A 14579-nucleotide genomic window follows, 5' to 3' on the forward strand; every position below is an offset into this window, starting at 1 on the left:
CCACTTCCTGAAGAGAAACAGACCATCTGAACTGACATTTGGATCCATCAACTCAAGACAGTGGGTGTCTGACGAATGTCTTCCACGCGAAAGGACAAGGAGTCGCTCCAACACATTCTCCTCAGGAACAGGACCCAGTAGTCAGGAGCAGGGGTGGAGGAGCAGAACCAGTTCCTCTGAGAACCTTAAGCTGCCTGTGAAGGACGAGGAGGAGGCTCGAGCTCAGCCACCATGTCGTGAAAGACCTGAGAGGAAACCACTGCTTCCAAAACGTGGGCTTGAATTTACATTCAAGAACAATCAGAACCCATCGCAATCACAAAATGGTGGGACTTTACAGTCAAGCAGTAATGCCATCGTGAAGGAACCAACAGTTACAGTAAGCAAATCCAGCAGTCAGACTCAGAAGGCTCAATGTAAGGCAGTGAAGAGCCTTCCCCGTGGAGGTAGAAAGGGCTTGGAGACCATCCGTAAGGTCTTATCACACTCAATCGGCCCTGGATTAAAGACTGCGTTGGCTAGGGTGTTTAGAAAGCCACCATCAGGACTGAGCAGAAGGACCAAGCCCACTGGTAAAACAGCAAGCCGATTTCACTGGAAACAAAACCGAGGTTTAGAAGAAGCCAATATGAGCAGAAAGAAATGCATGATGAAAACAACTGTCTCGTGTGAGGATCTTGACCAGAAGACTCCTTCACATGATTGTCGACAGAGACAAAGACGGTGGCACAGTGCAGAGACTCTGATAAACCAGACTAGCATCCTGAGGTGGGTGCAGAGACCGCAGGGACTGGCAGGATGGGAGGAGTATGACAGTGAGGAAGAAGAGGAAAGGGAGGGTGACCACTCCTCAGACTGTGACAGCTTGTTCTCCATGGACTCCCTGTCCTCGGCCTATGCCACAGCTCTGGCAGAGCAGCTGAAGCAGGAGGAGGCTATCCAGAGCGAAGCAGAGAGCGAAGACAGTCAGATGTCAAAGGACTCACTCGCCATGGAGAGCAGAGGGAAACATGTTGTATCTAGGCTGGCACAGAGATGGACTGGGGAAGTACCCAGTCACTCTGTGGTGAGGGGTCTCAATCCTTCGATCGAAAAGACTATGAACATGGCTTCAGATATTCAGCGAACTGGAGAGGGAATCGAAGACATTGGGAAACCAAATGAAATGCCTGCAGAGGTTTACTGGAGCCATCATGGCGGTCCTAAAACAGGAGTCAATGAAGCAACCGGAACGACAAGGGAATCACGGTACCAGAAGCAGTCAGCGCAAGAACCCAGGTGTAGAGACACTGTATCAAAGTTGAGTGAAGAGCTTGGGCACGTCCACACCATGTTGACCAGCAGTCCTCGCTCTCAAAGTAGCTGTAGTGTGAGGGAGCCAGAGAGTTTGCTAGCGCTTACAGACGCCTGGTCCTCCACTGATGCAGCAGATAGTCCCAGGGTACCCAGGGACTCTGCCGTGTTGAGGAGGAGGACGGTGTTTAGTCACTGTGCATTGGACAGCAGCAGTTGTCCCAGCCCCGTCAGTGCCGATCTATCGGACTCTCTGAGTGTATTCGGATCCACTGAATCCCATAGCTCCACATCTACTGATGGAACAGAGGGAGAACAGGTCACAGTAGAGGAACAAAGACTTGGGGTTTCAGGGGGGACAACTGATACTTTGAAGTTGCATAATTCTCAGCTCCTCCAAACGGCAGCGCCACATTTAATGATACCATTGATTCAGGAGCCAGTATGTTGCGAAGACTATCTTAAAAGGCAGACAGTCAGTACAGAAGTTTTACTGAAGGTGTCTATTGATGATCCAGGCTTTTGCAACAATCAAAATAGAGATGTCTCATCAGAGATTCCTTTGCATAGATCTGCATTTTCTCCAACCATTGACTATAAGACTCAATGCATCCCGTCAACATTGGAGGCTGCAATGTCCCATGGGCATCAGATGCAGCAGGAAACATTACCTAAACCTGAAGGTGGCATGTTGAACAAGACATTGGACATTGAAAGTGCCCCAAAGAATCCTTCTGGAGATAATGACCTATTCAATGTAGATGGAGACATGGAAGAAGTCAGAGTGGAGGAGTTTTGTGAAGCTAGCAATACCAAAGACACATCAATTAAAAGTGAGTTTAAATTGCTGCAAAATCTCGGAGACAAAGTCACAGAGCAAAATTGTTTGTCACCAGAGCAGGAGTTTTTCAAAGCATCTTGTAAAAATCCCAGAAAGAGGAACAAAGTCCTGCAGGACAATTTCATTGGCAGCTTGAAAATTCCAAAGAGGAGCAATGAAGGGGATTTTTGTACATTTTCCACTGTCAAGAACAGCCAGGAAGTTATTTGGTCAGATGACAAAAATAACACTAGTGAATTAAAAAACAAACAAATGTCATTTGCAGTTGATTCATTTAAACTAAATCTGGGCTGCAATGAAGATAATTTCCAACAAGATACCCCAGCAATGTCAGTGTCTGTGCACATATCCCAAGAACATTTCTCCCCATGTGACCATAAAACCATTGAAAAAGATGGCCATAAAGGCACTCCTTTCGGAGAGAGTGCAGTTATTATGAAGACAAGAGAAGTAAATCAAAGTGAAGAAATAGAAGTTCAAAGGCAGGGTGAAAATCTGATCTCAGATGGCAAGAGAAGAGATGTAGAAAATGGTAGATGGGGACCTCACCATGAGGACAGTAACTGTAGTCCAATAGACCAGCGAATCTCAGAGGTGGTAAAGGAACATATGAGGATGTCAGGTATAGATGGGGATGGAGACAACAGTAACAGTGAACTAGAGAGTCAAAGTAGTCAAAGCCTTAATGCCTTGCCAACAAGTAATCCTAACAAATGTGATTCCCCAAAGGATCTACACATAGTTAGTAATCATCAAGTAGCCGCCCCACTGAGGAGCATTAAGCCTGTCTCTTGTTCGACATCAGAAAAGTCTCTTATCTGTTCTGAGAAGCTGAAGATGGACAACATGACAGACATGGAAAATCGAAGCCACGAAAAAGTTCTTAGACACTCTACTTCCCTCATTTTCATTTCCATGAAACAATCAAGTGTCATTACCAAAGACAATGATTCAGACGGTACGACAAAGATCCCCTCCGAGTCCCAGTTAAGTCAGAGCATTCGAAAGAAAGTAAGAGAGGTGCAACTGAAACATGGAATAACTGATGTTGACAAGGGTCTGGATGCTTCTGGCTGTGCTGCCATAGCAGCAAATGATCAAGCAAGTGTAAATTCTGGTGCTGTAAAAAGCCATGAGATCAAATTAAGTCTGGCATTGAACAACCAAGGGCAACCTGAATCCATCAACAAACCTGTACTGCTACCAATGGGACATTCTTCAGGGTCTACTTTCACTACCACCATACCCAAAGAATGCTTAGTTTCTCAAGGGAAAAGGTTGGAAAGAGATGTCCCTTTTCAACATATGGGCAACATAAAGAAACAAACAGGTCCTGAGAAGTATCATCCTCACCTTAACTGTCTTGGTAATAATGATATGCAAACTGTCAACCAGGCTGGTTCACCTCAGCAAACCCTGAAACCTAGTGCTCTACAACCTCTCCAGAACTGCCAAGGAACAATGTCCTCAGTGACTACGCCACCAAATAAGGCCTTTGCACATTTAAGGGACATCATAATGGATTCAGAGGTTCAAGGCAAAAACAAGAACCAATGCAAATTGATCTCCCCAACAGGTGCAGGTGCACAACTTGATCTAAAGGATCGTGATCGGCATGCAGCTGTAGATTCACTCTCTAACAAAGGCAGACTTCAACGTACACCAGAAGACATTGACAAGCGCCACAACAGTCAAATACGCTCAAATAATCCACAGTCTGTCGATGCTATAAAAACTCTGACTGTCAGTCTTCACTGTGACATTTTATGTGAATCACAGAAGCTAGAGGAGAAAGAGGTCAGAAAAGAGTTCCAAAAAGACACCCCTTATGCCACAAGTAAGGAACTACCACAGTCAAAGTGCTCATCTGAAACTCAGGTAGACACATTTCATAACACTTGTGTAATCGTCGACCCTGTAAAACCCAACAAATGCCATATTGAAAAATGGCTGAAGGCTCAGTTCAATGTGAGAAACTTTGCATCGGACAATACCAAAGGTTGCCAAATGGCAAACAATGAAGAGGGGTCAATGACAGAAAAAACACGGACAAAGTCTCCTGTATCCTCCTTTGACGTACCAAGTGAAATGAATAGTAATGGATCTTCTACATCCCAAATAACACAGGGAAGTAGTGATGCTAATATGAAGATATTGGGTGACATTTGCGGAGATATCATGTCCAGAAAGGGAAATAACAAAACATCTCATTTCAGGCAACCCCATCAGTTCAGTGGTAGTAGCGTTGTTCATTGCAAAAAGGGAACGTCCAAGAGGTTCAGAAGGTCCAAAGTCCAGGCACCTCCTAGCTCATCCTCTGACTCCACACTCAAGTCTTCCTCAGACGAAGAACAGAAAATAATTCCCAGGTTGCATCGAAGCAGATCTTCATCAACAAGAATGAAGCCTGAATCTCAAACCCATGGGAAATTAGAGGTCAGTCAATGCAATGGTGCAGCAATTCCTCCAGTGAAAAGACAATCACCACAGTCAAAAGACAATCACAATATGGAAGCTTGTACTGTCCCGACCCCGGGCGAATATGACGATAAAGCTGGAGTTGGCATCAGTTTTGGTAAGAAAGAACACAGCCTCAATGGACAATCAGCACATACTCTTGCAATGGAGAAAAGGACCATTCGGGAGAAAATCATGGCTTCCAGTATCAAAGAAAATAAGATGTCACACTACACACCAAAGCCTCAGGATTCGCCAATGCATTTTGCCTCCAGTGACGTCAATCCCTTTGTTCACCAATGGCAAGAAGAAGAGCCAAACCAAAGGTGCTACAAGAACCAAGTGTTTGGAAGTGCTGCTGACATATCTTGCAAATCCCCCCTGCTGGATTCCACTGACAAACGCATCACTAGATGCTGCAGTGTCGACAACGGTTTAAACGTACAGAACTCTCCTTTCAACTCCCACCTGAGCACTTACGCCAACAACAAGGGACTCTCCAGCACCCTGAGCAGCATGGAAGAAGATTTAAACGGTCAAACGTCCCCCAAAGCCCATCTGAAAGGATGTACTAACCAAGCCTCTAGTATTGACGATCACAATCAACCACTGATCCGGACCATGAGTTGTAACTCCTCTTCTTGCCATGATGTATCTGGAGATCCTGGTAACAGCTCTGGCCAGGTAGATGAGATCATGTTGGTCTACTCCTCAGAGCAGGAGTCTCAGTCTAAGGGGTTTCAGAGTCCTGAAACACACACCACATGTGACCACAGCACCCAGACAACCATGACTCAAGAAACCATGACTAAGACAACGATCAACCATAGTGATCTACGGAGGAGAAACAACCATCACAGACTGAGCAGCACTCAGGTACCAGTGTTGCAGAAGAATACAGAGGCCAGTAGGAAGACCACCACATGGGCCAGCCTTCAAAACATGTCTGAGCATCTCTCTCAGCTGATACACAACACTTCCGATCTTCTGGGAAATGTTCAGGGTATGAGGTCTGGCGATAGCCTCAGACATAGTCCGATAAGAAATGTTAAATATTCATCTCATCTGTACTCCTCCAGAGATTGGACCAAGAGAGACTGCTCAACACAAACTGCAGTAGATATTGGGATCCAGACTGAAAGGACTTCAACAACCATTCAAGACCAAACTCTGTCCACGGAGAGGTGCAAAGCTCATGAAGTTAATGTGATAGTCAAAGTGATTGGCTCAGAAGTTCTTAATGTGTCACAAGAGAAAGAGCTCCCCTTTCAACATCAACTCAAGAACAGGCCAGATGATAGGATTCAGAGCATTCCTGACCTGCGACTCAATGGCTCCACTGTTAACCAAAGATATATCTTGGAACCAGAGATTGTCCCTCACAAAGTGCCTTCTCTGGAGACTGTTGTCCAATGTCACAGCCATTCAAATCCTGCCGTTCATTGTAGAAGCAACGAGGACTGCAAACCTGAGAGAGTGTCCTTCTCCAAAAGCTTGGGAGTCTCTGAAGTCTGCAGTCATTTGTCAGAAATACTCAGACCAGAAAGCCGTAACATCTTGAGAAGGAGTGACCCGGGAATAGGCTGTATAAAACAAGCGAGCTCCACAGATCGCGCATGCTCACCCATTCTCACTGTAAGTCCTAGGGCTGGTTCCAACCAGAGCAGTAGAACGTCTTTACAGAGTCTCAAAGAACAACAGAAGTTTGAGATTCAAAATAGAAGTAAAGAACACATTTCGCCCCGAAAAGAGTGCCAGGCAACACCTTGTTTAAATTTCAGCGAACAGAAAACATGTGTATCTTTCACAAAGAATGATAAGCTATCAGGACATGACTCCCTTCATCTGTGTGAGGAGCCTTGTGATATGTCCACCACAAAATCAACGGGATCAATATCTCTCGAGAACGTGAGTGCCCTCAGCAATTCAAGCCCAAAAGGGTCTGATGGACGCTCAGAAAGTCTTAGTTCGTCCATTGATAAATACATCCACAATGAAACCAGAATTGTCAGCCACGAAGAAGAAGGGGAAATGAGCACATGGCACAAAACCAGCCAAAGTCCAAGATGTTCTCTTCCTTCTGTTCTAAGCAGTAATGGAGTCACTTTACTGAACCACACCTCTCTCACCTTCAGGCAGACGGATGTGTCCAAAAAGGAGGAGAAATCCATCTCTTCTTTTGGAGATCAACTAAGCCACAGGAGACATTCAATAGACAACCACCACTGTCGACCCTCAGAGGGCCCAGTAGAGTGCTTCAGTGGTGCTTATGATCATTCCCCTCTCAGTGACAACACCGTCCAGGTTCAGGAGGATGATACGGTGTCATTGGCCCCAAGTGAGTGCAACACAGACATCCTTGTGAACATCAACCCAGTCACCCACACTTCCAACTTCCAACACTCGCCACAGCAGCGAGATTGCCAGTGTCTCCCTGAGGACCTACCGGTGCACAACAAGTTTACCAACTGGTCCGGTATCAGCCAGCATCCATCTGACAGAGGACAGATTAGTAGTTCAATGAAACCAGCCATATATCTACCCACTGGTCACAAAGCACAGAGGAACCAGCCAGAGTGGTCCAGTCTGAGTCCAGAGTCCACGTTCCAGAAGATCAGGAAGACGAGGGAGATAGAGAGGCTGCGTAAGGAGCGAGAGCAGGTCATGGCTACAGTCCAGCTGAACATGAACCCTCATCAGCTGACCGTGGAGCTGACTGAAGCAAAGCTACACTACGGTCTGGGCGAGACAGACATGCTGTTGAAGATCCTAACTTCTGGAGGAACCAAGGAGGAGGAACCATCCGCTGTCCCTACTAAACAGCAGCTCTATGAACGGTAAGGCTAGAAATGGCCCTATGTATGTGATTAAGGAAGAAAAAGGCCTTATGTATGTGATTCTCTTGATATTATGATGTAATTAGATAACTATAAAATGGTAGTTTTTTTTAAATGTACATTTTTCTCTATGTTCCTCTTGTTTCAGGCACCGGAGCAGCATCGAGGGTTTGAGGCAGGAGAGGGACACTCGGCTTCAGAACTGTCGTCGGGCTCGCAGCCTCAGCCCCAGCAAACACAACTACCCCCATTCCCCTCCTCAATCCCGATCCCCTTCTCACCTCCGATCCCCTCCTCAAAAAGCCATATCCTCCTCCGGGGTTTCAACCTTGCCTAGCCAACGCAGAGAGTGCCTCCAACATCTCCGCCAAGAAGAACTGGAGGGCAGTAGGTAAGACAGGATCCAGACCAAATAATAATTTTGTGCTAAATTGCTCAACAGTTTTCAATGTCAGATGATTTAGTCTCTGTTGTAAAGAGGGTTATATCTGTGGATTAATTGATCAATTGATTGATTGTAAATCTGTCTTTCCCCAGGATCCCAGATCCACCCAGAGGAGAGGGTCATTATCCCTCTGAGATCGAGCAGCTGCTGCGTGACTACGGCCGTGCCCGCGAGGAAGCCAGGACGGAAATAGCACATGCACGGGAACGGCTCCGCGAGAGGACAGAGCAGGAGAAGAGACGTCTCCAGCAACAGGCTCTGTCTCAGGTGGTCAAGGTTAGTCCCGGCAGGAAGTCCTCGTTTTCACACTCCATAGTTTATTTTCTCCATTAATTCTATAATAAAACCTTTCGGTCACCTCCCTCCGAATCCATTGACGATGGACTCGGAGGGAACATGATTCCCTGGTCAGGGATTAAAATTGCACCATTCCTGTTAGTGGAGACCTTGACGAGTAGGAATATGAAATTAATAGTCCAAATGTGGTGAAAACAGGATGGTGGACTAAGAATAAGGTACATTAATTTTTTTAAATTAAAAATACTTATTTTGGTAAAAGGTGTGATTGAATTGCTGACAACATTATATTAGGCGACATGAATTGGTTAATCCACATTTCATGGAGTCAATTAATCAATATTCCGACTTAAGGTCGCCTATAAAATAATGCCTATAATAGTAATAAAAAACTGCACTTTGTCATATATTATTTCAACATGTAGTCTGAAGATGGTGGAAGAACCTGGATCATTTGACATTTAAGAAAAACTATTTTGAGGAACATTGCACCATACACTACCTGAAAACACATTCATTTATATTTTTTTAAATTAAGGTATAACTGCAGTGTTGGTTAGGGCTTATAGGTCAGCATTTCACTGTAAGGTCTACACCTGTTGTATTCGGTGCATGTGACAAATAACATTTTTATTTTATTTGAATATCATAATTTGTAAACATTTGACATCAGTCCTTATTTAAAAATGCAAATGTTATGACCTTCTTTTGACGTAAAAACTGCCTGGTGGAACTCTGTTATTTCCAAAATATACATCGAGTTGGGAATAAAAATGGATTGGAAGTTCTTATTTGAGTTACGAGAATGGCTTACCAAGAAAAGCTTTCAAAAGTTCTAATTAGAGGTAAAAAAGCTCTCTACAAAAAAAGGCAGAGATTGATTTCTTATTGATCATGTTCAAATTTCAGCAAGAGAAGGTGATATCGTATGAAAGCTGAAATAAAGAAAGCATTCGGGCACTACTCCTTAGACAATGCGAATCCAAAGGGGCTAAACGATGATTTTTCACTGTCCTCGTTTCTATAATGTTGTTGCCTTGATCTTTTTGGTGTCTCTGTGTCACAGACATCCAAATATCACCGAGGTATATTTTGACGTGGCCTATTGATTAACGAGACACACTATTTATATTTTTTATTTTGTGCTAGAATTTGCCAGTTACCTTGAAACATTATCATTATAATTGTTTCATCTCAATGAGCCACTAGGCTATAAATGAAAGCTAAGTGCAATCAAAACAATAATAAAAGAAGCGAAGGCTCATATTTGAGTTGTTAGTAATAGGAAATTAATGCAGATTGGAACTCAGAGGCAGTTTGGAACTCGGTAGTGAGTGTTGCAACCGAGGACAGACCATTTTTACACGCTTCCCGTTCTGTGAGCTGAGCCGCTGTTGCTCCTAGAGATTCCCACTTCACAATAACAGCACTTACAATTGACCGGGGCAGCTCTAGCAGGGCAGAAATATGACCAACTGACCTTTTGGAAAGGTGGCATCCTATGACGGTGCCACGTTGAAAGTCACTGCGCTCTCCAATAAGACCATTCTACTGCCAATGTTTGTCAATGGAGATTGCATGGCTGTGTGCTCAATTGTATACACCTGTCAGCAACAGGTGTGGCTGACATAGCCAAATTCACTCATTTGAAGGGGTGTCCACATCATTTTGTATATGTAGTGTGTGTTGTCCCCTGATCTGTGCTGTTTTCCTAAAACATCTATCTTTCTTCTTCTCTGTCTACTGATTATTCATTCACATATAGGATGACTTGCGGTATCGGACCAGAGTCAGCAGCAGTACATTATGCACTGGGTCGAGTCTGAGCCTATCATCTGGACCAACCTCTGGCTACAACAGTGGCAACACAGCTCAGCTGAGGGACGGCAGTAGACCCTCACTGACACAGGAGGTACTGTACGCGTTTTTGAAGACATTTTGTGTTGCTTTTGTTATGCCCAAAACGGGCACACTTACAGTTATGTTGATTCATGTGCACTGTCCCTGAAAAACAAAATGTTACGAAGTAAAGCCTAACAGTAGACCTACTGTAAACCAAACTTAAAGTAACTGTCCAGTGAAAATCTCACTTTTTAAAAGTTCATATTCTGTTAACTCAGACACAATCTATACTTCTGGCCAAAGCATAAATTGGAGGGAAACCCCCCCACTTCAAACACGTATCAGAAACAGACTGTTTAAAAAAGGCTTGCTTTTTTCTCATAGAGGATGATGTCATCCTCCTGAGGAGGATTAGCTGGCTAATCAGTGGACACCTCGCATTAATATTTTTAATGACCGGTATTCACCCACATCATTCTGTTTTTGGAGTACGCTGACACCATTCCAACACAGTAAAGCTGCATTGTAACATACACAGTACCAGTCAAACGTTTGGACACATCTACTCATTCCAGGGTTTTCATGTATTTAGACTATTTTCTACATTGTAGAAGAATAGTGAAGACATTTAAACTATGAAATAACACATATGGAATCATGTAGTAACCAAAAATGTGTTTAACACATCTAAATATATGTTATATTTGAGATTCTTCAAAGTAGCCACCCTTTGCCTTGATGACAGCTTTGTACAACCTTTGCATTATCTCAACCAGCTCAACCAAAATATTTTTTTCAGATGGGGGTACAGGAATAACATTTAAAATAATATTAATTCCGATATGTTCATACATTCAGTTATAATATTTGCCTTTCATATTTCATACTTTACGGTACATGTGGGCTGCCACTTGAAAAACAACACCAGCATCCCCCCTCCCCACCTGGAAACCATGTTTCCCACCTCTTCCCACCCGTTAACTTTGACAGTCCTAGTTTGTTTATGTCCCTATTTAAATCAACTACAAATATATAAAAGAGTCTAAGGAATTCTCTGTGTGGTTTTTGTCTGGTCCAAGGTCACTGGGGTCCCGGATAATGGTATAAATGGGCTGAAGGTCAGGTCTCGCCCTCCCATCTGTGGTTCTCAGAGTGTGACGACCCAGCGTGCCTGGCTCTCTGCCCAAGGTAAGGATTGAGTGACTACCATTACCAACAGCCGCTTTCTTCATGCACAAGGCAGAGACAACATCTCTCCAACTTCTGATGGTCTAAAGCCTGTTTGGCAGCCTGGCATCAATTCCTTTATCAAGTCAAATCCCATTGTATTCGTCACCTGTTATACAATAGGTGTAGACCTTAGAGTGAAATGCTTACTTACAAGCCCTTAACCAACAATGCAGTTTAAAGAAAAATAAGTGTTAAGTAAAAAATAAAAGTAAACGGAGCTTCAACTGTTTTTCTTGTTTTGGGGCATCTACATTAGCAGTGTTTCCTCTGAAAAAATAAGTTTTTCAGTGGGGAGAAAAGGTAGCTGAATCTCAGTTATGGTCACTTTTTAAAATGATGTTCTACTCCAAAATGAATGAAAATAGAATGATGCTGACACCCTCTAAAATAGAATTTCCACTTCCAGAAATGAGCCCAATAATATATTGGTAAAACATTAGACCATGCATGTAGACTGTGCACGGTTCATATTATCAGGTATGCTATTAGCAATAAGCATTATCACCTGTAGCCCAACTGATGCAGCATTATGGCTATAAACAAATAGGCTGAAGCATGGGGTTGCCTATCTGCATTTACCCTATTGGGCTCATCATTAGCTGGATCTAAACGTGATATTTTAACTATACCGAACAAAAAATATAAATGCAACATGTAAAGTGTTGGTCCCATGTTTCATGAGCTGAAAAAAAGATCCCAGAAATGTTCCATACACACAAAAAAGCATATTTCTCTCACATTTTGTGCACAAAAAAACATCCTTGTTAGTGAGCATTTCTCCTTTGCCAAGATAATCCATCTATTTCAAGAATATGGTTAAACAGCATGATCATTACACAGGTGCACCTTGTGCTGGGGACAATCAAAAGCCACTCTAAAATGTGCAGTTATGTCACAGAACACAATGCCACAGATGTCTTAAGTTTGAGGGAGCTTGCAATTGGCATGATGACTGCAGGAATGTCCAGCAGAGCTGTTGCCAGATCATTTAATGTTGATTTCTCTACCATAAGCTGCCACCAACGTCGTTTTAGAGAATTTGGCAGCGCATCCAACCAGCCTCACAACCGCACACCACGTGTATGGCATTGTGTGGGTGAGCAATTTACTGATGTCAACTTTGTGAACAGAGTGCCCCATGCTCGTGGTGGGGTTATGGTATGGGCAGGCATAAGCTACGGACAACAAACACATTTGCATTTTATCAATGGCAATTTGAATGAACATAGATACCATGACGAGATCTTGAAGCCCGTTGTCATGCCATTCATTTGCTGCCATCAACTCATGTATGGGCATGATAATGCACGGCACCATGTCGCAAGGATCTGTACACAATTCCTGGAAGCTGAAAATATCCCAGTTCTTCCATGGTCTGCATACTCACCAGACATGTCACCCCTTGAGCATGTTTGGGATGCTCTGGATCGACGTGGTACGACAGCGTATTTCAGTTCCTGCCGATATCCAGCAACTTCGCACAGCCATTGAAGAGGAGTAAAACATTGCACAGGCCACAATCAACAGCCTGATCAACTCTACGCTGTAACGGCTGTCTTCCTCCTCCTCCGACGAGGAGGAGTAGCAAGGATCGGAGGACCAATGCGCAGCGTGGTACGTGTTCATGCTCTTGACTAAAACAATCGAACACTGCAACAAAACAATAAACGACACGTGAAATAACCAACCGAAACAGTTCCGTGTGGAACACACAGACTCAGAAGATAAACGCCCACGAAACACAAGTGGGAAAAGGCTACCTAAGTATGATTCTCAATCAGAGACAACTAACGACACCTGCCTCTGATTGAGAACCATACCAGGCCAAACGCAAAAACACAACATAGAAAACGGAACATAGACCAACCCACCCAACTCACGCCCTGACCATACTAAAACAAAGACATAACAAAGGAACTAAGGTCAGAACGTGACATACGCGAAGGAGATGTGTCGCTCTGCATGAGGCAAATGGTGGTCTCACCAGATACTGACTGGTTTGCTGATCCACGCCCCTGCCATTTTTTTAAAGGTATCTGTGACCAACAGATGCATATTTATATGCCCACGCATGTGACTTCTATAGATTGGGGCTTAATTTATTTATTTAAATTGACTGATTTCCTTCTATGAATTGTAACTCAGTAAAATCGTTGGAATTGTTGCATGTTGCATTTACATTTTTGTTCAGAATAGTTAGCATCCTGTTGAAAACACAGTGAATATAACGTAGGCTGACCTGTTAGGGTAACTTTGGGTGACCTGCCACCCATCTGTACTTTTCACAGAAACCACTCCATGTCGCAACCCCCCCCCCCAACACTTTCCCTGGTTGCCACTAGTCTCGCTCAACAAAAAATGTCATCTGTCTCATCACTATTTTTTAAGTCACGACAATTATAGTTTTTGTTTGTTTGTTGGTAGGTTGGTGTTTCACCCCATTAAAACCGTTAATGCTGTTTTCACCCGCGATTGCAAGAATTGTTGCCCATTGACTGCTTGTCAGAATATGTGTTTCCCTGCCGATGGCACTCGCAACTTGAATGCGCCTCGAGATGAATGATTCTCTCGAATAGAACACACAACAACAAGCCGACTAGGCAAATAGACTATTATTCTATGTCTGTTCATTACTGGTTTTGTTTGCAAAGGAAAAGGTGGACAGTTCCAGCATCTTCAAAGTGTGCCTCGCCAGAAATATTCTTTCATGTTCCATATTTTTTTGGTGTGGTGCTAAGGATTTTGCCGTGGCGCAGCGCCACAGCTAAATGACTGCAGCGGAAACACTGCCATTCGTGTCTTCTTCTCCTGTGTCTTCTGTAGATGTACGGCTGGAGCCCGGTGTGTCAGGGTCTGACCCTCTGATGTCATCCTCACCGTCATCTCCCACCAGCCTACGCCCGCGCACAGCCTCCTTCGGCTCTGCCTCCTCTTTATCTACAGCCTATCAGGACCTCACATCCTGTCTGCTTGGCCGCGCTATGGCTGAGGTAGAACATGACGCTTTTCCATTAAAAGTAGAACGTGCTCATCCTATTTCTATGGCTTCTCCTCCTCGCCATCCACCTGTTACACAGCCGTTGTTGTGGATCTACTGCATGCTCTGACCAAATCCATCTGCTGAGTAATTATGTCATGTTAACACTATTTATGTGAACATTGTGTAGAATAAACAGCTGTGCTGTTCTCACCTGTGCCTCCAGGTGCGCTTGGCTGCTGCTGGTGACATGGGGAACCTAGTAAGGGGGAAGGCTGCTGCTGGTTGGAGGTGAGTTGCACTATGGTTTCTCCTCCCGTCATTTTCATATTCATTTGTAAAGACTTCTGAGAGAACACA

At 44.0% G+C, this 14579-nt stretch overlaps 1 protein-coding gene across 1 annotated transcript in view; it reads left to right on the plus strand.

Moving 5' to 3' along the window:
• Positions 1-14579, plus strand: part of stard9 (StAR-related lipid transfer (START) domain containing 9) — a 58625-nt gene that overhangs the window by 38732 nt on the left and 5314 nt on the right. The window contains exons 22-28 of the mRNA XM_046309054.1: positions 1-7428; positions 7577-7819; positions 7966-8149; positions 9936-10082; positions 11092-11200; positions 14066-14232; positions 14446-14510. Of these exons, the coding sequence (XP_046165010.1) occupies positions 1-7428; positions 7577-7819; positions 7966-8149; positions 9936-10082; positions 11092-11200; positions 14066-14232; positions 14446-14510 (8343 nt within the window). The remainder of the gene's footprint in view (positions 7429-7576; positions 7820-7965; positions 8150-9935; positions 10083-11091; positions 11201-14065; positions 14233-14445; positions 14511-14579) is intronic.

The sequence above is a fragment of the Oncorhynchus gorbuscha genome, linkage group LG17, assembly GCF_021184085.1.
Source record: "Oncorhynchus gorbuscha isolate QuinsamMale2020 ecotype Even-year linkage group LG17, OgorEven_v1.0, whole genome shotgun sequence".
Lineage (NCBI taxonomy): Eukaryota > Metazoa > Chordata > Actinopteri > Salmoniformes > Salmonidae > Oncorhynchus > Oncorhynchus gorbuscha.